The sequence below is a fragment of the Indicator indicator genome, chromosome 29 (genome assembly GCF_027791375.1).
Source record: "Indicator indicator isolate 239-I01 chromosome 29, UM_Iind_1.1, whole genome shotgun sequence".
Lineage (NCBI taxonomy): Eukaryota > Metazoa > Chordata > Aves > Piciformes > Indicatoridae > Indicator > Indicator indicator.
Window position 1 is genome coordinate 3,563,870 of NC_072038.1, and position 23,594 is coordinate 3,587,463.

Genomic DNA, 23,594 nt, shown 5'->3' on the forward strand with positions numbered 1-23,594 from the left:
TGGTTGAAAATCCCAGCTACAGGGACTCAGGAGACTCAGACCACAGAGCAGACTGCATTCATACAGGTTATGAAACAGAACAAAGGCTTCACATCCTGCCCAGCCACATTAGAGCTGTTGAGTAACGAACTAACATTATTGCCACCTCTCCAAACTCTCATCGTTTCCACACCAGCAGGAATTTGCCCACACACAGAAGCACTGAGGTTACCTGGACTCCTACTCCTCCAAGAGGGCTGAAAACAAGACCTTACATTATCCAGCTCCCCACCCGCTGAGGGGTTTCATCACTCCAAGGCCCCATCTCCTACTTACAGCTCAGTGTCCACAATGACGTCTGGCTTCTCCAGAGTCTGCCGCCTCCTCTGGATGGCATCCACAATCTTTTTCCTGGGGCCCAAAGGGATGTTGATGCTCTTCAGGTCATTGTCTGAACACAGCATGAGGGCTTCCAAGTCGATCTTTTCCTTCTTCAAGATGGAAACAAACTCAGACATGTGCAGGGAGGCCAGAAAAGTCTCCAAGGGGCTGGTGTCCGGTTCGTCATCGTCGTCTAAGCCCAGCTCCACCTCGTCCCAGGGCAGCTCCTCCGCGTTCCTCTCCTGCAGGCTGTTGGCACTGCCAATGCTGTCGTTGAGACTTGGCGAGCGCTGCAGGCGGCTGCGCAGGTGGACTCCTACCCCATCGGCGTGGTCATCGCCCGGGGTGCCAGGCTCGTCCCTGCCGATACCGAAGAGACCGCTGCTGACGTAGTTGCGCCGGAACACCATGGTGCCCAGCCCCGGGCGGTTGAACAGGGAGTCGTGGCCGGAGTCGGTGCTGACCTCCGAGTGGGCAGAGTCCATGTGCAAACCCGGGTCGCTTATGGCACGGGAGACGGCGTCTTCGTCGGTGAGGAACATGTCTCGGATGTTGCGCCGCGTCCACTCCTTGGGGCTGGCGTAGGTGCCCTGCTTCACGAACATGACGTCGTTGCCCAGCTGCAGGCCAGACAGGGACCTCACGCTTTTCCTCCCGTCCTCGTAGATCTTGAAGGTCCCATCCACCTGCTTCTTCTTCTCCAGCTTCTTTTGTATTTTCGTCTTTCCCTTGGCCGTGCCGTGGATGGTGGCTTGCGAGTATGGCAGGGAGGTCACCATAGACATGTGCTGGAACTTCTTGCTCAGAGTGCTGCTGGAGTAGCTGGAGAAGCTCATGGTGTCGGAGTTGTCCGACATCTCCTTCCTGTACCGCTTCTCCATCCGCTCGTGGTGCTTCTTCTGCAGCTTCACGCAGTCCTTAATCCTCCTCTCTGCGTCCCGAAAGGCCTTGTCCTTCAGCTTGCTCACCAGCTTGGGGTTCAGGCTGCTCTGCTTGGCAGCGATGGAGTCCAGGTAGCGCACGCACTCCATGTGCCCCTTCATGGCCGCCATGTCCAGAGGGGTGTGGTAGTCGTTGTCCAGGCACCAGATGTTGGCCCCAAAAGAGATGAGGAAGGAAAGGCAGTTCAGGTGGCCGTTGGCTGCTGCCAGGTGGAGAGGAGTGTTCCCCCAGATGTCACATTTGTCTGGATCACCCCTAGAGGGCAAGAAGAACAAGCTGTTAGCATGGCTGACAGACTCTGCTGAGGCATTCCCAGCCAGGCAGGGTCCAACCAGCACCAACTGTAGCCACCTTGAAATAGGAAGTTATAAATTCCATGCCTCTGGCCCCCTCAGCTCAGTTTTAAGGGGGTCTTCTGGAGGGGTGCACCACTGACATGGAATCATGTGCCTGACACACAAGTCTGCAGTGATTCCCATCAGGTGAATTTAGCTCTCAGGAGGCATCTGTACCTGCACCAAACCAGCTTTTGAAGGGAGGTATGCCACATTCTGAAAAGCCCAGAACTGAGACATGAGACTGGTTCTGAAATGCCCAGAAGTGAGATATGGACCTGATTCTGAAAAGCCCAGAACTGAAATATGAGCCTGGTCCTGAAAAGCCCAGAACTGAAATATGGGGCTGATTCTAGCTCAGACTGGAATTTCAAACCTCAAACATTCCATTAAATTCTACTCAGATTCTACCTTCACATCTTGGCTTCATTCAGATTCTGTGGAGGGACATCCCAAAATACCTCTCTATACACCACGTTCTGTGTGGGACACCATGGAGTCCTGCCATGAAATTATCATCATGGAATGGTCACATCCTCAGCAATGGTTCTGAAACCCACCAGCTGCTGCAGCTCCCCATTAGTGCCTGGAGAAATGGAGGGCAGAAGAGGGCACACTGGCAGGAGAGAGTAAGCAAAATCATTGGCATTGGCCTGGGGTTAGGGTCATCCTCAGCAATGGTTCTGAAACCCACCAGCTGCTGCAGCTCCCCATTAGTGCCTGGAGAAATGGAGGGCAGAAGAGGGCACACTGGCAGGAGAGAGTAAGCAGAATGGATGGCATTGGCCTGGGGGTTGGGGGCTTGGGGGGTGGGGGATTTGCTGTACCATGCTTGGTCTCGATTACACGGCCTGAAGCACGTTGGTATTAGCACATCCTGAGAATCCAGTTTCAGAGAAAGTGGAGATTAGGTTTCTGCACTCCTCAAGAGCTGGACACTCAACTACTGCCACCAGCAACTCTTCTGGCAGCACGCTGGCCCCTGGCCCAGCAACCTGCTGATGGCACACGGCTGCTTGCCTGCATCTCCTGCTTCCCATGACAGGAAGGACTCATACCTAGGGTTGAGGGGAAGTCTGTCCTCCTGGCATTCCTCTCTACTTGTGATCTGCTGAAACAAGAGAGAGTTCACACCCCTGCTGGCAGCAGCCCTGGCCCCAGCGCTGCGCTAATGATATGCAGCCAGCAGCAGTATCTGTCAACAAGGTTCTGCACACATGGGCAAAGCAAAGCCTTTTATTAAAGCTGGGCAGCTCCACCACCCTCCAGAGCAACTCCCCACGGGTAGCATGGCTCTAGCAGAGCTCTGGCTCAGTGCAGCTCCTGCCCAGTTCCACACCAGCCTTTCAGGGAGCTCTAGAGGATCCCAGCACTGTCCCTCCAGCACAAAGGCCTCAGCTGCAAGTCCTGGTGCCACCAGGAGTCTGGAAGGCAAGGAGACTTGTGAGAGACTGCACACTTGAGACCTTCAGCATGCATTACTTTACTCCTTGCTGTTTTAGGACCTGTGTTGACCAGAACTGGAAGCAGCAGAGCCCAGAACCCCCTCCCAAACCACACAAGCTCTGTGCTACAGCCTGTAGAATCACAGAATGATAGAATCAACCAGGTTGGAAGAGACCTCCAACATCATCCACTCCTGTGTCACTTAAGAGACTGAAAACAACTTCAGAGAGAGAGCATGGGGATCACAGGAGCTGAGGGGCTTCTTCCCCCTCCTGCTTTGCATCTTCATCACTAGTGCCCATGCACAAAACCCAGCACCAGCTCATTCACCCTCCCATGCTCTCAGCAGGCTCCCTGGGTACTGCCAGTCAGGGGACAGCAGAGCCAGAGCAGGGCCACCAGCTGGTGTAATGACTAGCATGCAAACCTCAGGCTTTGCCAGCATCTCAGCTATGAAATACTGAAGGGAAAAGATTCTGCAGAAGGCAGAAATAACAAAGACAGTGTCCAAACATTAAGCTGGAGATCATCTGGACACTGGGAGTGAGCTTCCTGGCTGTATTCCCACAGAGCTGCTACGAAGTGTACTCAGCTTTCCCTTCATGGGAGCATCAGCAGTAGCTCCACCACAAAACTTGTAGAAACTCAGTAAGCAGGACCTGGAGCCTGTTGGGAAATTCAGCAAGTTGATCAAAAGGTTGAAAACTATGTAAAGCCCCCAAAAGGCCCACAGACCCTGCAGGACTTCTGTATCCAGAGCCTTTGATACCTCCCACAGAAGCAGAGGTGTGCTAGGGAGGAGAGGGACAGGAAAGCAGAGGGTCAAGAAGCCATGAAACCAGCAGAAGGAGAGGAGGGAGCAGCTGAGTTTCCAGGAGTGGTAACTCCCCAGCCCTTGCTTCCACCCTCGTAGTGACATGTCCAGGCTGGGAAATTCATGGGCAGGATAAATATTTGATGAATTGCAAGAGAAGAGTAAATTATTGATGGAGCTGGCTTAAAGAGCCAGTGAAACTGGAACTGCCAGCACTGGTGGTGGGACTCCGGTGTGTGAAGAGTTCTTCATTTGTTTACATGTGCTCTGAATGGCCAACACGTGTGGCCAGATGAGCCAGGGCACCCTTGGGGTCCCAACATGGACACAGACTCCTGATGTGGGCAGTGATTTAGCACTGGGCTTCCTGGAAATAACCTTGCTCCCCTGAGCCAAGTGTATGGATGCTCAACCCATAAAGAACATCCCAGAGCCCATCCTCATGTCTGTCAGGTAGCAAAGGGCAATGCCAGGGAGGCTTTGGTGGGTTCATATTTGAAGGTCTGCTTTCCTCATGCTTTCCACCACCTCAGAGAGTAAGGTGAGGGGAAACAGCACCAAACTCAGCTTTTCCTGGAGATTTCCACTGTCTAGAAACACAAATGTCAGAGCAAAATTCGACCTCTAAGGCCCTTTGCCCTCTAAATGTTTGCCGGAGGTGCTAAAAATGCAGCAGGAGGCAAGAAGAATGGTGACTTGCAAAGGAGAGGTGTTTGATCCAGCACAGATAATAAACATGAGGCCCTGCCTCTGGCAGCTGTCTGTCCCAGCAAAATTTCCCCTCCAGGGTGCTGTGCACCAGGAGATGCTGACTGCAGGGTCCACTAAGTGGGAACCTATTTTAATAACAGCTCTGGAGTGCAGCACTGCTCGGCTTCAAAGCGTTTCCCAGTGCTGAGTCAACTCCAGTAATAATCATTATGAAAAATGCTGTTAATTGAGCCCCTTGGGTGGACCTGTGCACCTCCTGAGTCACCCTGCCCGCACTGTCACACGCAGGCTCACTCCCTTCCTGCTGGTTTTCCCCCTCACTTCTCCCATGGGATCCCAATTAGCCAGGGAATCCAGCAGCACTTACACATCCTCCCCTGGCTGCACGTGTGAAGTTCCTCTGATAGCAAAGGGCTGGCTCAGCCCTGCCTCATGGGTGTGTTTGTGTGGGAAGGATCAAGGCATTGGACCAGGAGCCAGCCAGGTGCAGAGTGTCTCTGGTTCCCATAAAAGAGTAGGAAGAGGGAGGGGAAAAAAAATCATTTATGGCTTGAGGGGAAAAAAAAACCTACCAGCTTCAGCACAGCCAGTCAGGGCAAGGAGCTAAGCAAAGCCTAGAAATAACCAGAAAAGATGTTTGGACCCAGAGCTGAGCCTTGGGTCTGGTATCCAAGCATTATCTGCTTGGTGGTAGGTCAAGGATTTGGCTTTTCACCAAGTTCAGATCCCCCCAAATCATGAAATCATAGAATACATTGGGTTGGAAAGGACCCTTGAAGGTCATCTTGTCCAACCCCCCTGCAGTGAGCAAGGACATCCCCAACTAGATCAAGGGCTCAGGGCTTCATCAGGTTTGACCTTGAATGTCTCATGGGATGGGGTCTCCACCACATCCCTGGACCACCTGTTCCAGTGTTCACCACTCTCATTGTGCAGAACTCCCTCCTGATGTCCCACCTGAATCTACCCTTCTGTAGTTTCAAACCATTGCCTCTAATCCTATCACTCCAAGCCCTTCTAAACAGTCCCTCCCCAGACTTCCTGTAGGTCCCCTTCAGATATTGCAAGGCTGCTATAAGGTGTCCCCAGAGCCTTCTCTTCTCCAGGCTGAACAACCCCAACTCTCCCAAGCCTGTCCAATCCAGCTCAGGTGCTGCAGATGAGGTTCTCTGCCTCTTGCAGCAGCAAAAAGGGATGCCAGCAGTTATTGTTCCTGGTGACTATTACCAGTGGCTGTAGGCTGGCAGTGCCCAGGGGCACATCTCCTGGCTCAGCACTTCCCCATGCCCATGCTGACTCCATGCAGCCAGCTCAGGTGCCGGAAGCAATGAAGCTGTGACAGCTCCACCCTGCTCCCTCACCTTCCTGCAGGTCATCACCCAGGGGAAGGTTCCCACCAACAAGGCCAGGCTGCTGCTGGCAGCCACATGGCCATCAGCCCTGTGGCATGCAGAGGATGCACATCGCCTTCACGTGCCTTGCTGCAACCTCTGCTGCAGCCCTGCCCCAGCCAGGCTGACCTGCCTCCCTCAAGCAGTCTGGCTGATGGCAGGAGCCATCTCATCCCCTCCAACCCAGCACTGAGCCACTCACACCCCTCTGCCATCACCATCCAAAGCAGCTGTGACCTCCCTTTTTGTAAGAAGGGAAACTGAGGCACATCTCTGCACAGAAACACCAGGTGACAAAGCTGGCTGCAGACCTGCACAACACATCCTCCCCTCTCCTGTGGCCCACTCCAAGACAAGAAAGTCCTGAACCATTCCCAGTTGAGGCCCCCAGACCTCTGTTTAACTGGAGCTGGCCTGGTGCCTGTCCCTGCCACAGTAGTTCATAATGAACCATGCTGAAGAATTACAGCCTCTGAAAAGCTGCAATGCTAAATGCCAGTTGGCCTGCCCTGGCCCAGCCATCATGTTAATTGAGTTTGCTTCCCTTGCTGGAACCCAGCCAGGAGGAAGAAAAAGGCTTTTTGTGTTGCAAACAAGAAGGATGAGCCACTGCTGAGCCCTCCATCCCAAACTCTCTTCTTCATCCCAGTGCCAAGGTGGCACAGAGGCACAGGCACATCCCCAGCTGCTATGGACAGAGCCTTAAACAGGCTTCCTAACCCCTTGTGTGGGGGCTGAGAGAATGAACTTCCCTCAGGGATCCACCAACAGGTCTAGAGTAGTTTCTTTCCCCTTCCCCATTTCATCCTCCACCACGAGCTGCTGAACACACAGGAGCATGAATGAAGCTCCTTCACTGATGACAGAGCCTGGCCTGCAGCAGGACACAACGATCAGAGCCACAATTTTTGCCCACCTCCTACAGCTCTGCTTCCTCAGGGTGCCTCCAGCCAGCCTCCCTGAGGACATTTCATAACAGCCTGGCCTCAGCACTCGATCTCCCAGCTTGTCTGGGCACCAGTGCCACTGCCCAGCACTGGCAAGGAGGAATGGCAGGTTTTCCTGCCCTGAGTCTCCTGCATCACCCTCTGTGCCTCAGCCTCCCCCTGCAAAGCATTCAGAGACTTCAGACCCCAAAGCTGCTTCCCACCCCACCCCTGCAGGGAACCAGCCCAGCCCTTAAGCCTCCAGTCCCCCAAGACACTGATCCATGCCATGGTCCAACACTCTCTGCCTTGCAGTGCAGGGCTCTCTGTGCCAAAGGAGGGACATTTGGGCAGCAGAGGCCAGAGAGAACTACCCTGACATTTTGGGGACACTTGGAGGTCCTGTCTCTTGCCTTCCAAATGTCACAGTGCAGGTGGAATTGGAGCACATCCAATGCAGAGCTAAGTTTCATCCCTGAACAAGACCTCAGTGCCACTGCAAGTTGCCCTAAGCTCTAGCAGCAAATGGCAGAGTCTGACCATGGTCTCTCCTGCTCTCTCTGATGCCCTTGTCCCCAGCCTGGGGCTTTCCTGCCCCTCACAGCCCCCAAGCTGGCTCTGGAGAGCAGAGGAATGTCTGTCCCCACACTGAGCTCAGTGGCAGGGTGAGGAGGCTTCACTGACCTCTGCTTGGTCCTTGGTGAGGATCTGATGTGAATTCTGAGTCTGAGATGAATTCATGGAGCTAAGTGCATCCCACAGAGACACACTTTGCTCCCTCATCCATCACATAAAGGGCAGCAGGCTTTTGCCAGGCTATTTTCCCCTGGCAGGAACAAATGTATATTAGGCTGTTAATTAAAGAGCAGCCAAGCTGTACTCAGACATGACTGAGCCCAGGAGGACCTTTTAATCCAATGTGAATTTATAAAAGAAGCTCCTCCATGGGAAAGCAGCCCCTGGGCTTTGTGGAGAGGCAGAAACTGCTGGCTTGGATGCAGAGGTTGGGTGCAGGCAGTGGTGCTGCAGTGTGTGCTGGGATGGAGGCAGGAGATATAAGGAAATATGACACAGAGAGCTAGAAAGTCAGGCTGAAAGGCCCATGCTGTGGAAGAATGCCCCTCCAGAGAGCAAATGAGGAAGGCAGAGCCTTTCTGGAGGTGTATTCATCCATGGCATGGGCCTTTCAGACCGACTTTTTGGCCATCAAAGAGTCTTTGGAACCATTTCTCATTTCAAGGGTCTTATCCCCAGAGCTCCTGCCCTTATCTCTCTGGCCCTAGGTGACAATTTCCCTCCCAGCTGGAGCTCGGAGCAGGTTTCTGCTGGATACAATCTCTCCTGGGACACACACAGCAGGTCACACAGCCCCCAGCCACAGGGCTTTCAGCTCAGGAGCATCTCAGGCTGCACCACTCACATCAATGTCTTGCTCTCTTCCCTCTGGAGTCCAAGATCATCTTTGCCTGACCACACTTCTGTTGCATCAGGCACTCAAGGACTTCCCAAAGTGACTCTCTACACAGACTCTCTGACCCCAGGATCTGAAAAGAAAATGCTTTACAAAGGAGGGACAGCAATGTGTGTGGGAGCTCTGCCTGCAGATACAGCTGGCCAGGACCTGAGGAGCTGGCTGAAGGTTTTGCTCAAGCAGAGCAGAGTATCAGGAGATGCTAAGAGCCCAGGGACAGGCACAGTGGAGATGCAGCTGATCAGGTGCAAGACCTGCAAATGCAGCCCAGGGTAGACAGAGAAAATCCCCTCAGTGAGCCTCAAGCCAGCATGTAAGAGCAAAGCCCTTCCAAGGAGGTGTGATGTACACCCTGACTGCCAACCTCAGCACTGTTCCTCAATATTAGAAAGAAATAAACCAAAATCAGCACCACCAGCAAGCTCTCAACACACAACAGAGGCCACCCCACCTTTAGTTGAGGTGCTCAGACAAGCTGCAGGAGCAGAAGGAAGCACTGGCACATGGTCCCCTGGGAGGCTGCTAAGAACAGGAGAGCCACATACCACTCAAGAAGGAACTAGGCATGGCAGATCCTGCCTCAGCACAGCCCCTTGGTGAGGTTCTCCCAAAACCAAGACGTGAAGCCCTTCAGCCTGTTGAGTCCCCTCAGTCCCACTGCCTTCTCTTCACCATGTCTGTGCTTACAGAGCCAGAGACACTCAGATTTGGCAGCCCAGGGTGAGGTGCCAAGAGACACATCAGCATTGAGCAGCATCCGTAGGGGGGGAACTGAGCTTGAAGAAATCTGCTTTTGAGGAACCTGCTCCTGAATGTCCTGGCTCCAGGTGCATGACAGACTGCCCAGGGGTCATGCATTGAGACCTTGCTTTGGGTAAAACAGACAAGTGTCACCTACTGCCTACTGGCACTGCAAGCATCTCTCCATGTGAGCATTTCTTGGGGCAGAAGGAGCAGCTCTCCTCTGTCCCCTCGTTTAAAAGGGCTTTTTTCTCATGGCAGTGACCCTATATGCTTGCCCTTCAGCTCTGTCTCTCCTTGCAGGACCTGCCTCAGGACTGCCAAACACTTGCAGGGGAGACCCAGCCCCATCTCAAAAAGGGTTTGGGGCAGGGGTGGTTATGGGGTCAGAGGAGCTGGGAACACCCAGGGCAGTTCTCAGCAGCATTGGGTTAGACTCAAAGCACCATAAGGGTTAAAAAATAACAGCAGGGAGGACAAGAGCCGGGGTGTTATGGACACAAACCATCACTGGGGGTGACCTGCACCCACACTGACTTGCAAGCAGGGAAAGGGGGAAGAAGGGACCCCCAGCTCCTCCGTGCCCAGCAGCAGGCAGCCAGCACCACTCACCCTCTGCTGACAATGAGGCGCAGGGCGTCCAGGTTGCCGTGGTAGGCAGCCCATAGCGTCGGGGTCATCCCATCCTCATCCGGAGAGTTCAGGTCCTTTTTGGTGGCTTCCTTCAGGAGGTCCAAGTAGCCATCCCGAGCTGCTCGGTGGTACTGGTCATTCATGGTGCAGAGTGGTCCCCGGGAGGGTGCATGGGTGCCCAGGGGTGCTCAGAGGATGGGCATGGAGGCGGGGAAGGGGGAGCTGCCAGGAGAGCCCAGCTCGCCTCGCACAGCTCTGCAACAGCAGGACACCTGAGAAGTGCTGGCTGGGAGGCAGGAGCTCCTCCGAGCCCAGCCAGCCAGGTTCTCCAGTGCCTCCCTGGGTCCTAAGCATCCTCCAGCCCTGAGGGCTGCTCACCACGAACCTTTCACGCATCAGCTCCGCTGCACAGCGAAAGCTCCAATTAGGCAGCGCCGGGTGCTGTGGGCACAGGGTCACACAGTGACAGCTTGCCAGGGCCCTAAGTGGAGCAGGCTGGCAGGAAGGCTCGTGGGCTGTGTCCTGCTCAATATCCCTGCATGACCCTCACCAGAGCAACCCCAGCTGGAGTGAGGGGCAGCAGCCAGAGGAGGATGCATGAGCTGATGGAGCACAAGTCTCCAGTGTCCCCACTCACAGCCTGGGACCTCGATGGATGCTCCTGCTCCCTGCAGGGATGGTGGAGAGCAGTCTGGTGACTGCCCCTGATTTTGAAGCAAGTCTTGACAGCTCAGGTTTTCCTGGTTATAAAAAAAAAAAAAAAAAAAAAAAAAAAAAAGATACAAAGCTATTTGTATCTCTCTAGTGTCACCAGGCAGACAACAGCAGACCCTGTCACCATCCCTGTCCCTCAGCTACCCCGCCTGTGCCCACAGGACTCTGCTTTCCAGGGAACTGAGCAACAAACTGCACAACAGGAATCCATGGAAACCCAGAGCAACTCACACAGGTTGAACAGTTCCCTTCCTCACCCTTGTCCTCTCTTTGGAGACCAAAAGACACCCCCACCCCCAAACCCAAACCTGCTCCTGTCTGTAGCTTGGAACTTCTACTGTGATGTGCTCCAGGGGCAGTGTCTGACCTCTGGTGCCTTTTATGCTGACACAGAACTGACACAGTGCTGAGCACTGTGAGGACCTGGATAGTCCCAGGCAATGCCTCCAGTGCAGGATTCCCAAGCCCTGGGCACCCTCTGCTGTCAGGAGAGATGAAGTCAAGCCTGAACACTGACCAAAGCATGAAGGTGTCAGAGTACATTGCACCCACCAGTGAATGGTGTCCCCTGGGGTGGGCTGTCATGGAGGAGCAATCTCTTGCTCCTTTCTTGTGTGTTTTGTCTGCCATGTCCTGGCTCTGGGAATGGAGATATCCATGTTTGGACCTTGTGGCTGCCACCATGGCTCTGGGACAGCACATGAGGTTTGGAGAGGGTGAGGCAGACACAGCAGATGGGTGAGGAAGGGGGAAAGCAGAAAAATGGGGACAGACTGAAAGGCAGAAGCAAAGAGAAAAAACAGACCTCCGTGCATCTTTGTAAGCAAAGAGATGTCCCAAACAGCAGGGTGGCCCTAAAGTGGTCCCAGATGCATCCACACAAGCTGCAGGAGTTAACCCTCGAGTGACCCACACACAGTCACCATCTTGGCTGCCTGGGGACCTCTATAAGTGCCCCAAAGATGGGCTCTGCTCCCTGCAGGGTTTGCAGATGGCAGCAGATTTGTACTCATCCACTCAGCCTCCCTGGGAAAGCTGATGGGATGTAGGAGAGATGGAGGTGTTTGGAATCCTTCCAGGTGAAAAGCAACATCATAATGTCTGTAATTTGTTGCTGAGGTTATTTAATGATTCTTGTAGTATTACTAATTAAGCTTCTTATGCTGTATGGTGGCTCCTGGGGTGGGGGGCTGGGAGCATTGCAGCAAACGCTCTTTGCCCTGTTGCTGGCTGCTGAGGACAAAAGAGGGAGGATAAATCAGTGCATTTAGCTCAGGGGGACTCTCAGCCTCCAACCTCTGCAAAACATGATCATTACCAGCTCATATTCACCACACAGGGGTCTGGGCTTCCCCAGGCAGAGAAAAGATAGAAACCTTTTGTTTGGACAAAGATATTTATGATCATTGAGTCCAACCATTGTCTAAGTCTACCAAGCCTGGTGCTAAACCATGTCCCTCAGGACCACATCTCTGCCTCACTGCAACAACTCCAGGGATGGGGATCCACCTACCTGCCTGGGGAGCCTGTTCCAGTGTTTGAGAGCTATTTCAATGAAGAATTTTCTTCTAATGTCCAGCCTAAACCTCCCCTGAGGCAACCTGAGGGCATTTCTGACCAACCATTCACTGCAACGAGGAATCCCTAAGGATCCACAGAGGCCAGGCAGGGCAACCCCAGTACTGCTTGTGGCAGCCGGCTGGTGGCAGCACCGGAAGACACAGGAAGGTCTCCCTGGGCTGACCCTTCACCGTGTGAGGCATATTTCAGTTGGATGCTGTCCCTGTAGTGCTGCAAGAAGGAGCACAGTGGTGAGCAGGCAGGGATGGGACTGATAAAATGCACAGCAAACAGCCTCACAGAATCATAGAATTGTCAGGGTTGGAAGGGAGCTCAAAGATCATCCAGTTCCAACCCCAATGCTATGGGCAGGGACACCTCACACTACAGCAGGTTGCTCACAGCCACATCCAGCCTGGCCTTCAAAACTTCCAGGGAAGCGGCTTCTACCACCTCCCTGGGCAACCTGTTCCAGTCTCTCACCACCCTCATGGTGAAGAACTTCTTCTTAACATCCAATTTAAATCTACCCACTTCTGGTTTTATTCCATTCCCCCCCCCCAGTCCTATCACTACCCAACACCCTTAGAAGTCCCTCCCCAGCTTTCTTGTAGCCCCCTTCAGATACTGAAAGGCCACAAGAAGGTCTCCTGGGAGCCTTCTCTTCTCCAGACTGAACAACCCCAACTCTCTCAGTCTGTCTCCATAGGAGATGAGTTCCAGCCCTCTGCTCATCCTTATGGCCCTTCTCTGGACACCTTCCAGCACCTCCAGATCCTCATCCCTGTGTGCATCTATGAGCAGGGACACCTCTAGCAGAGCCATCCTCATGAAGCAATAAAACTTATCCTTAGCCACTCAGCACTGGCCTGGGTCACCCTATCTCCCCACCAAAATCTAACAGCTGGGGGAAGAGAAATCTCAAGCAAAAGCTGTCCCCTCACCTGGTGAATTCATGGAGCCCTCCTGCACACCATGGTTTGCTGACTACAACTGCCTGAAGGGAGGCTGTAGCCAGGTGGGGGTTGGTCTCTTCTCCCAGGCAACCAGTGGCAGAACAAGAGGACACAGTCTCAAGCTGTACCAGGGGAGGTTTAGGCTGGATGTTAGGAAGCAATTCTTCACAGAAAGAGAGATTGGCCATTGGAATGTGCTGCCCAGGGAGGTGGTGGAGTCACCATCCCTGGAAGTGTTTAAAATAAGCCTGGATGAGGCACTTGGTGCCATGGTTTAGTTGATTAGATGGTGTTGGGTGGTAGGTTGGACTAGATGATCTTGAAGGTCTTTTCCAACCTGGTTAATTCTGTGATTCTGTCTGGGACATGAGTTTCATTTGTTTAACTTGAGAGAAGTGAAGCTCCTGAGGGCCAGAGAAAGGTGATCCCGCCCAGAACCACCCAAGGCAGTACGTCAGCAAAGGGAAATGTGGGCTCCAGTTCCCAAGTCCTGCCCTGCTCAGCTGCTAGACCTTCCTCATTGCTGCCACCATGGGTGGGAAAGGCTCTGGCCCTGATGAGAGCTACAAATGCAAATTTCTCCTTTCCCTCAGAAACATTCCAGGCACGGAGCAGCCTGATGGGAATGGTAACAGGGTGAGGCACAATATTTATTGTGCTCAGTTGAGCAGAAAGCCAAGCCCAAAATCATCAGCAAAGACAGAAGTTAGTCATCTAAACCATCTTCTCTCACAGAAGCAGGTCTCAGGCCAGTGGGGAGATGGGTTTGCTGGGGTGGCTTTGCCTTCTGGTGACCATGACCCTGTGGCCGAGCGGGCTGTGCTGTGCTTAGCTGTGCTGTCACCTCATGCCCTCCTCAGGTAAATAATTCTTATCTCCTCCTTTCTCCCCTGCCTCCCCAAAATCAGCTGTTGCACAAAATGGATCACATGAGCTCCTCTGAGAAGCCCAGGAAGCACTGCTGTCACCTCCAGACATGGTATAAATCACAGAGACATCCCAAAGGGTATAAATTCTTTGGCTGACCAAGCTGCAGCAACAGGGAAACTTCTCAGCCTGGCAAGAGCAGAGCTTTGGATCCCAGGCAGCAGAACAGGTTGGTGGAACAGCTTTGTTTGAATGGTTAACTTGCTTTGTGTTGGACTTTCCATTGAGAACCAACAGAGTCCCGAGCTTGGCACAGGTAAAGGGGTTTTAGGGGCAGTGACAGCTGAGGTGGCTCACATCCTTCCTGCAGGAAGTGGTACAAAGCATGCTGTGATGTTGCAAAGGCTCCTTGGGGCTTTCTTACCTTTCAGTTGCCATTTCTCAGCCAGGAAGTGTGTTTAGTGAGTGACATTTAGAGATCAAACCACCTTGGCCGTTTGCCCCCAGGATATTTGATCCTGTTAGCGCTTTTCTGGTGCTCCTCCAGAATCTTGCATCAATAAACACCCCAACGCTGAGTGACAGATTAGGCAGGCCTTGTTTAAACTGTCCTGGGTCCTCCCCAACCCGAAGCATCTTAAGCAAGAACACAGAGCCCTCAGGGAAGCAGGAAAAGAAAGGCTGAAAAGGAGCTCATCTCTCTTTTTGTGCTCTCTGCCTCGGCCTTTCTGGTTCCTCTGATACGTCCTCTCCTCCCTTTCACATCTCCTGCTTTGGTGCAGCCCTGGAATGAAGTGGCAGCTCTCATCCACAGGGCTCTCTCTCCTCCCAACAGCACTAACCCCCAGCTGAAGCAGCAGCAGCAGCCGCACCATGAGCGGCGAGCCCGCGTGGAAGGACAGCGAGGTCAGAAGCTCCAGCTCCAGCATGGGCTGTGGACACAAGGGTGACAAAGCCAGCCGTGCTTCCAGCCAGATAGCCTCTTTTGGCCACCAGCCTCACCAGCCCCGCTCCACCCCTGCCTCCAAGGAAGTGTGGAAGAAGGGTGGCCGCATGTTCTCCATCCTGCTGGCCGTGCACTTGGCCCTGCTGGCCTGCACGCTGGTGAGCAGCGGAGCCTTCGAGAAGATCGCCGTGCACGATTACGATGTCTTCTTCCTGCTGACTGTCATGATGCTGGTGGTCATCATATGGATCATCTTCTACCTGGTCAGCACCTCCCGGTGCCCAGACGCCATCCCCTGCAGAGATTCCCACGCTGGCCCCATCTGGCTGCGAGGTAGGAGCTCGTGGGGGGTGTAGGGCTGGAGGTGAGATGAAGGGTGGCCATCAGTTAGTACGTGGGAAACAGCAACCACCTGGGGCAGAGTCTTCTGTGCTGGCCATGGCACCGTGCCCTGCTTCACAGAATCACACAGAACCATAGAATGGTAGGGGTTGGAAGGGACCTCTGGAGGTCGTTGAGTCCAAACCCCCTACCAAGGCAAGTTGATCTAGAGAAGGTCACACAGCAACGTGTCCCTGCGGGTTTTGAATGTCTCCAGAGATGTGGAGACTCCACCACCGATCTGGGCAGCCTGTCCCAGTGCTCTGTCACCCTTACCTTAAAGAAGTTCCTCTTCAGAAGGTTAGCTCCTAGTCTCTCCACTGCTTTCACTGCCAGGTCTCCCTTTATCTGCAAGGACTCTTGGTACTTTACACCAGGCTGCTTCCCATCCTTGCCACAGCTCTTGCAAGAGCTGCTAGCCCCAGTCAGAGTAAGGAGTTGACTAAAAATCCCTTCCAGCCACAATTATTGCGTGATTGTGCTGGTACCAAAATAATTTGGGTGCTGGGAAAGAAAAAAGAGGTAGAAGCAAAGCCTCTCCATGGCAATAGTTCCTTTTCTTCCTCTCATCTGCCTGCATTGTCCACAAGTGCATGCATCTGTCCAACCACAGATACTTTGGTTCCTCAACAGGAGGCCTGATCCTATTTGCCATTTTCAGCCTTGTCATGGATGTGTTCAAAATAGGCTACTACTCGAGCTTCTACAGCTGCCTGTCTGCAATCAAAATCATCTACCCCATTGTGCAAGCAATATTCGTGGTGGTCCAGGTGAGAGGGTTGTGCTCTGTCTTGGGGAGAGGTAGAGGCAGAGCCACCAGCAGAAGGAGCTCTGATCTCAGGGATACAGTTCAGCTCCCCATGCAGCAAATGTGAAGTGGCTTCATTCAGCCCCCAGCCAGCCCACCTCTTCTCTCTCCAACCAAGACAACTTCCAGCCCTGGCAGCTCACCTTAAGGCATTGATTACAACTTGTTCCCATCCTGTGACATTTTGGTTTAGAGCAGGATGGTTTGTCACAAATTCTAAGCAGATCCCAGCCAGTCAGGTCTCCTTTCCCATGAAGAACAGAAAGGAAGGACACTCAGGGCAGGGACTGCCCTGCAGTTTGAAGTCCTGCACAGAGGACCACCTGCTCTGGGAGAATACCACAAGGTGGGAAGAGATCAGGAGTGTCAGTTTAGACAGGAACAGGGGTTGGCCATGGGCAGGATGAGCAAAGAAAGAGCAGACTACATCCAGCAAATGGCCAGGATTATGGGTCCAGGAGAAAGAAGCTCCAGCTTGCTCTTTGCTTTCTCTAGAATGATGTGATTTGCTTTCTTGCTTTGCTGGAAATGACAACTTCTTCTCTTGCCCCTGCCAGACATATTTCCTGTGGATCTCTGCCAAAGACTGTGTCCACGTACACCTGAACGTTACCAGGTGAGCCCTGTTGCTCTTGTGACCCCACCTGGGCCACCACAAACTCACTGCACTCCTTCACACAGCTAAGATGCAACAAAGAGATAATCCCCCCCCTCCCCCCCCCTTAATGCTGGCCAAAACTAAACCTGCTCAGTCTCCAGCTAAACTTAGATCCCAGCTCAAGCAGCTGAGGTTCATGACCTGTGGATCTGGCAGGGCTGAGATTCACTTCACAAACACAGGCATTACTCAAAGCAGATTAGTGTTAAATAAATAATTAGTATTAAATAAAATGATTCAGTGCTGACTTTTGCTTCTCTGGGGAAGATGAGGACACAGTGAGCAAGCCTCAGGCTAAAACCAGATCTTGGCCATTTTTGCAAGACTGGATCTACTGGAGACCAACCCACACCTAGTAACCTCTTCATTGTTGGGAAGCTCTTCCAAAAATCAACAAGAGGAATCAGGCTTTGCTGATTCTCATGAGCATGAAGGAAAAATAGGATGAGAGCAAAGCAAGGGTCAGGACTCCTAGCCTTGATCAGCAGAGCCCTTGCACCACTGCAGGCAGCTCCAGCAGTCCCTCATGGACAATGGCAACACAGCCTAGAGCTATTGCTTCAGTCCCCTGAACCTTCTCTTTCTTCTGCAGGTGTGGCTTGATGCTCACACTGACTACCAACTTAGCAGTGTGGATGTCAGCAGTGACAGATGAGTCTGTTCACAAAGCACATTCCAAGCTGAAGAAAAACGTGACAGAAGAACTCTTCAGATGGCTCCTGAGAGGTGATCTACCCATTTATGAAGCCAGCTAGTGCAGGGAGGGATCCCACGAGGTAGAAACTGGTTTGCAAGTCAGGTTTTGTCCCTTTTCAGAAGGCCTGGCTGGAGCTGAAGGTTCCTTTAACAGAGCTGGGACATTAAACCCCAGGTCTGGATGTTGGGAATATTAGGTTGATGGTTGGACTTGGTGATCTTAGAGGTCTTTTCCAACCAAACCAACTCTACGGTTCCATGATTCATTTCTTAAAATGTATCTCAGAGGAGTCAGAAAGGTGAAAGGCCCTGCACAAATGGGATGGGAATACAGAAGGGAAGGGGGAGGGGAGGGAAAGAGATTTATTCTGCCACCTAACTTCCTCAGAAAGACCACGAGTGCCAGAAAGCTGAGGTTGAAGTGGCTTTGGTGTCACAGTGGTCAGGTATTCTGCTGACCTTGGTCTTGTTTTTCACAGACCCTTAGTACCCATTCTTCAGGGCTGCTAAAAAGTGCTGGCTCCGTGCCTTGCCATCACTGCATCTCTGTGTTTTTGTCTGGTTTCAGCGGGAATAAGGAGCAGCTCAGCTGAAGAATGCAACTGCAACAGCCAAATCTGCCAGATCTTCAAGAATGGCTACTTCTGGCTGTACCCCTTCAACATTGAGTACAGTCTCTTCGCCTCTGCCATGGTCTATGTCATGTGGAAGAACGTTGGGCGCTTCATAGAGCACCACTCCCACCACATCCAACGCCTGAAGTTCAGGCTTTTCCGAAGGACCTTCTTTGTAGGCATCATGTTGGGCCTCATCACTCTGGTGAGTGGGTTGGGAGTCCTTATCCTTTACGAGGTGCAGGTAAATTCCAGCACTGAGGCCAGCAAGAAGAGCCAAGCGCTCACCATGTACTACATCTTCAACATCGTTTGCCTGGGCCTGATGTCTCTGGTCTGCATCGGCGGCTCTGTCATCTACCGCTTTGACAAGAGGGACATGGACCGGCACAAGAACCCAACCAGGACCCTGGATGTGGCCCTGCTGATGGGTGCAGCCTTGGGCCAATATGCCATTTCCTACTACTCCATCGTGGCCATCGTAGCCAGCACACCGAGGGACGCCATCAGCGCGCTCAACCTCACCTATGCCCTCCTGATGATCGCCCAGCACACCTTCCAGAACATCTTCATCATCGAGGGCCTCCATCGGCAACCCCCCAAGGAAGACCACAAGCAGGATGCTCACCAGAAGGATCTCTATGGCCTCACCTTTGTCAACATCAATGCAGTGTCCCTCCGTGTGCCCGACGGCAGCAGCGCCTTGGCCCCCGGCGCTGCGTCTGGCCCCGACGCCGTCCACCCTTCCGACCTGGGGCGGTCCCTCCCCGTCCCCAAGAAGATGAACTGGAGGAGGAAGTTCTTAAAGGAGATCTCCATGTTCCTCCTGCTGAGCAATATCATAGTGAGTACCTGCAGAGAGAAGAGCTTCTCAGGGTTGGGGGGAGGGAGGGAGGCAAGCACGAGGGAGAACACCTTAAGAAGAAGGGTTCAGTCTTTCCTCAGTGGATCCCTTTCCTATCCCTCCTTTCCTGGGATAGGAGGAGGGGCAATGGGCACAAACTGGAGCACAGGGAGTTCCACCTCACATGAGGAGAAACTTCTTTGCTGTGAGGATGCTGGAACCCTGGAGCAGGCTGCCCAGAGAGATTCCAAACCCACCTGGCCGGTGTGATCCTGGGCAGCCTGCTGTGGGTGACCCTGCATTGGCAGGGGGGTTGGACTAGATGATCTCCAGAGGTCCCTTCCAACCCCCACCATGGATTCTGTGAAGTGTCTGTGAAGGAGAGGATGCTCCCCATGCAAAGCCAGTTATTCCTGTGCCTCCACCATACAGACAGCACACTCACATGGAATGGGTGCACAGATGGCATCCCCTTGTCACTTCAAAGCAAGAGCAGCTGCCCTGGGCTAGGATATTTTAGGCCATGCTGATGGACCTGTCACTTACCCCCAGGATATTAGATAATAAAATTGATGGGTACAAGAGAAGAATCAGTTCCAGTGTTTCAGCTGGCATTAGAGGATGTGTAAGGGAACTTATTAAAGCAACAGAAGATACTGAACCCCCCCCCTTAAACCCAAAAAGAAAGGGTATAAACTGATAAATACCTGAGGTGAGGTCTGAGTGTTCTTGAGAAACAGCAGCCTGGCTCTTCTCGAAGCCCATGGCTTAGGAGCCCAAAGGCTGATTCCAGTTTCTGTGAGGAGAAACTGGTCACTGGCAACTTCAGCTGGGGTTTCCACTTTTGTGAGCAGCCAGGGCACCACAGTTCCCTGTAAAAGACACAAAAGATATAGCTGCACAGCCAGAGAAGCCACACATGTGTTAGTGTAGGAACACAGAATCGTTTTGGTTGGAAACAACCTTTAAGATCATGGAGTCCAACCATCCTCTAACTCTGCCAAGTCCTGTGCTAAACTGGAGCCCTGGAGCAGGCTGCCCAGGGAGGTTGTGGAGTCTCCTTCTCTGTGGACTTTCCGAACCCACCTGGATGCATTCCTGTGCAGACTACCCTAAGTGATCCTGCTTTGGCAGGGGGGTTGGACCTGATGATCTCTTGAGGTCCCATCCAGCCTCTGATATACTGTGATACTGCAAACCATGTCCCTCAGCACCACATCTCTGTGTCTGAACACCTCCAGGAATGGCCATTTAACCAGCAACCTGGGGAGCCTGATCCAGTGTTTGAAAATCCTTTCAGTGAAGAAGGTTCTTGCCTCTAGAGCCCCTCCAAGCCTCAGCTGGTCAGTCACACCATGTCCTCAAACTGTTTTTACACCTCAGCTCACAGAGGATGAGCTGACAACCCCCATGCAAGCAGACAGATGTGCTGGGGCTCCTGAGTGAAACACAAACAGAGCCTGCTGCCAGCTCACACTTGCTCCATCCAAAGAGCCTGAACAGGTCAGGGTCATGCCAACACAACATGCTCAAGGTCTCCCCTCGCTGAGTGCCTCAGCACTTGGTTCTGTTTCTGAGCACAAATAGAAACTGGACTAAAGGTACAACACCAGGTCACACTGGCACAGGTCCCATGCTCAGAAGGTTGCCTGGGGTGGGTTGAAATCATCCCCCCCCCAACATCAAATTGCCAGACCAGCTCAGGTGGAAGCGACTGAAGCTGTGTTTACAAGCAAAAAGCTACAATCTAGAAATGTGGGATGCAAAGAATATGTACAAAATACACAATATTCACATATATTTACAATTTATAGACAACTCAAGGCCCCCCCTGGACAAAGCCAGGGGGTCACCAACAGCTTTCTCCTCTTGCCCCCCTTTCCCCTCTGTACATGGGACAAGTGCCCATGTTGGGTGCCAATTCATTTTGTAATGTGGTGGGTTGAAAATTGCCCCCCCCAAACATTAACCTTGCCAGACCACCCCAGATGGAAGCAAATGAAAGCTGTATTTACTAAGCAAAACTACAGTCTACAACAGAATGCAATGAATATGTACAAAACAGAGAGTATTTGCAATATTTACAGGTATTTGCAATTAATAAACAGCACAAGGACCCCCCCTGGCCAAAGACCAGGGGAGCTGCAAGAGCTTCTTCCTTCCCTGCCTCCCCCTTACCCTCCCTGTACAAAAAGGGCAAGAGAGAGAAGCAGAGATATTAGACTTAGCCAAAACAATGCAGCCAAGGTCAAGCAGGGGCAAATTAGTCTCTCCCAGAGTGAAGAAGTGAGAAGGGAGAGAGTTTGTTTTGGGAACTAAATCCTGTGATAGAGATCTCTCCCATGGGATTGTTTAGAGTTATCTTTATTTTCCTTTTTACAGCCAATAGTGATTTATTTACATTGTACTACTTTCTGTTCGAGATCTGTGGAAAAATTTTGAAGGTGTAGCCTAAAACTACCACAGCAAGAGAAAGAAGAGCAGAGAGTTGCTGTTAGTACTTAACCACAAGAAAAAACACAGCCAAGGGCTGCAAAGGCAGCAGAAGCACCAGCTAGAGAGAAGCCAAAAAGAGAGAGGTTTGGGGAGGGACTTTTTAGGCTATCTGATAGTGACAGGACTAAAGGGAATGGAACAAAGTTGGAAGTGGGGAGATTCAGACTGGATGTAAGGAAGAAGTTCTTCCCCATGAGAGTGGTGAGAGCCTGGAATGGGTTGTCCAGGGAGGTGGTTGAGGCCCCATCCCTGGAGGTGTTTGCAGCCAGGCTGGATGAGGCTCTGGCCAGCCTGCTGTAGTGTGAGGTGTCCCTGGGCATGGCAGGGGGGTTGGAACTGGCTGAGCCTTGTGGTCCCTCCCAACGCTGACTGATTCTGTGATGCTGTGATTCTGTGATGCTATGATGCTGTGATGCTGTGATGCTGTGATTCTGTGATTCTGTGATGCTGTGATTCTGTGATGCTGTGATTCTGTGATTCTGTGATGCTGTGATTCTGTGATTCTGTGATGCTGTGATGCTGTGATTCTATGATGCTATGATGCTGTGATTCTGTGATGCTGTGATTCTGTGATGCTGTGATTCTGTGATTCTGTGATGCTGTGATGCTGTGATTCTATGATGCTATGATGCTGTGATTCTGTGATGCTGTGATTCTGTGATGCTGTGATGCTGTGATGCTGTGATTCTATGATGCTGTGATGCTGTGATTCTGTGATGCTGTGATTCTATGATGCTGTGATGCTGTGATGCTGTGATTCTGTGATGCTGTGATTCTATGATGCTGTGATTTTGTGATTCTGTGATACTGTGATTCTATGATGCTGTGATGCTGTGATGCTGTGATTCTATGATGCTGTGATGCTGTGATGCTGTGATTCTATGATTCTGTGATGCTGTGATGCTGTGATTCTATGATGCTGTGATGCTGTGATACTGTGATTCTATGATGCTGTGATGCTGTGATTCTGTGATGCTGTGATTCTGTGATTCTGTGATGCTGTGATTCTATGATGCTGTGATGCTGTGATTCTATGATGCTGTGATGCTGTGATACTGTGATTCTATGATGCTGTGATGCTGTGATTCTGTGATGCTGTGATGCTGTGATGCTGTGATGCTGTGATGCTGTGATGCTGTGATTCTGTGATGCTGTGATGCTGTGATGCTGTGATTCTATGATGCTGTGATGCTGTGATTCTGTGATGCTGTGATGCTGTGATGCTGTGATTCTATGATGCTGTGATGCTGTGATTCTGTGATGCTGTGATTCTATGATGCTGTGATGCTGTGATGCTGTGATTCTATGATGCTGTGATGCTGTGATGCTGTGATTCTGTGATGCTGTGATTCTGTGATGCTGTGATTCTATGATGCTGTGATTCTATGATGCTGTGATGCTGTGATGCTGTGATTCTGTGATGCTATGATGCTGTGATACTGTGATTCTGTGATTTTGTGATTCTATGATGCTGTGATTCTATGATTCTGTGATTTTGTGATTTTATGATGCTGTGATTCTGTGATTCTATGATGCTGTGATTCTATGATTTAGTGCACCAAACTAACCTTATGTTGCCTACCAGCCCACGAGGATTATCCAGACCTCAGCATTATTTCCTTTTTACATCCAACAGTAACTCGTTCACATTCTACCACTTTTCTCTTCAAGATCTTGTGGAAAACTCTCTAGGCACAGCCTAAAGCTACCCGAGTTGCCCTTTCCCCATCTGGTGGTGGCTGTGAGGGGAGGTGCTTGCTGTGCCCCTCACCTTTCTCACAGCAGTGTTGTTCTCCTGTTCCCTCCAACAGCTCTGGATCATGCCAGCCTTTGGTGCCCGGCCCCAGTTTGACAATGACACAGAGCTGAACTTCTATGGTGACTCCATGTGGCCAGCCATCGTGGACATCTGCCTGCCCTTTGGCATCTTCTACCGAATGCATGCAGTGGCCAGCTTGTTGGAGGTCTACATCATGTCCTAAAGAACTTTCTTGCAAGGAAGATGAGCTCCTCCTCAATCAATCCACTTTCTTCCTACTCCCCCAGGGCTGGGAGAGTGCCCAGATATCCCCCGGGGTCCCCAGCACTGCTTGAATCCTGTCCTCCAGCAGAGTTGGGTCATTTATGAACTGTCAGGGAAGATCACCCAAACACAGTCCAGATTTTATTTTTGCTACTTGTGTGTGGGTGTGCATGTGTGTGTCTGAAGTTCTTGGAGCTTAAAAGAAAAAAAAAAAAACAAACAAAAAGATAAAAAAAAAAAAGCAAGGAAGGTGTCCAGAGT

The 23,594-nt window shown here is 51.9% G+C and overlaps 2 protein-coding genes across 2 annotated transcripts; one reads left to right on the plus strand and one right to left on the minus strand.

The window, feature by feature from the left end:
* Positions 1-311: 311 nt before the first annotated feature.
* Positions 312-9,913, minus strand: USH1G (USH1 protein network component sans). Its single transcript, XM_054393967.1, has 2 exons — positions 9,750-9,913; positions 312-1,557 (listed from the first exon to the last, which is right to left on the minus strand). Exons 1-2 carry the CDS (start codon positions 9,911-9,913, stop codon positions 312-314), a joined length of 1,410 nt encoding a protein of 469 aa, XP_054249942.1.
* A 4,827-nt stretch (positions 9,914-14,740) lies between these two features.
* On the plus strand, positions 14,741-23,292 carry OTOP2 (otopetrin 2). The gene is made up of 6 exons (XM_054393965.1): positions 14,741-15,146; positions 15,828-15,964; positions 16,560-16,618; positions 17,253-17,386; positions 17,925-18,814; positions 23,122-23,292. Exons 1-6 carry the CDS (start codon positions 14,741-14,743, stop codon positions 23,290-23,292), a joined length of 1,797 nt encoding a protein of 598 aa, XP_054249940.1.
* The last annotated feature ends 302 nt before the right edge of the window (positions 23,293-23,594 follow it).

Coding starts and splice junctions, on each gene's coding strand:
- USH1G (XM_054393967.1), bottom strand. CDS start 9,913: ATGAATGACCAGTACCACCGAGCAGCTCGGGATGGCTACTTGGACCTC. Junction 1,558..9,749: donor CGCCTCATTGTCAGCAGAGG/GTGAGTGGTGCT, acceptor CTTGCCCTCTAG/GGGTGATCCAGACAAATGTG.
- OTOP2 (XM_054393965.1), top strand. CDS start 14,741: ATGAGCGGCGAGCCCGCGTGGAAGGACAGCGAGGTCAGAAGCTCCAGC. Junction 15,147..15,827: donor TGGCCCCATCTGGCTGCGAG/GTAGGAGCTCGT, acceptor GTTCCTCAACAG/GAGGCCTGATCCTATTTGCC. Junction 16,619..17,252: donor GTACACCTGAACGTTACCAG/GTGAGCCCTGTT, acceptor TTTCTTCTGCAG/GTGTGGCTTGATGCTCACAC.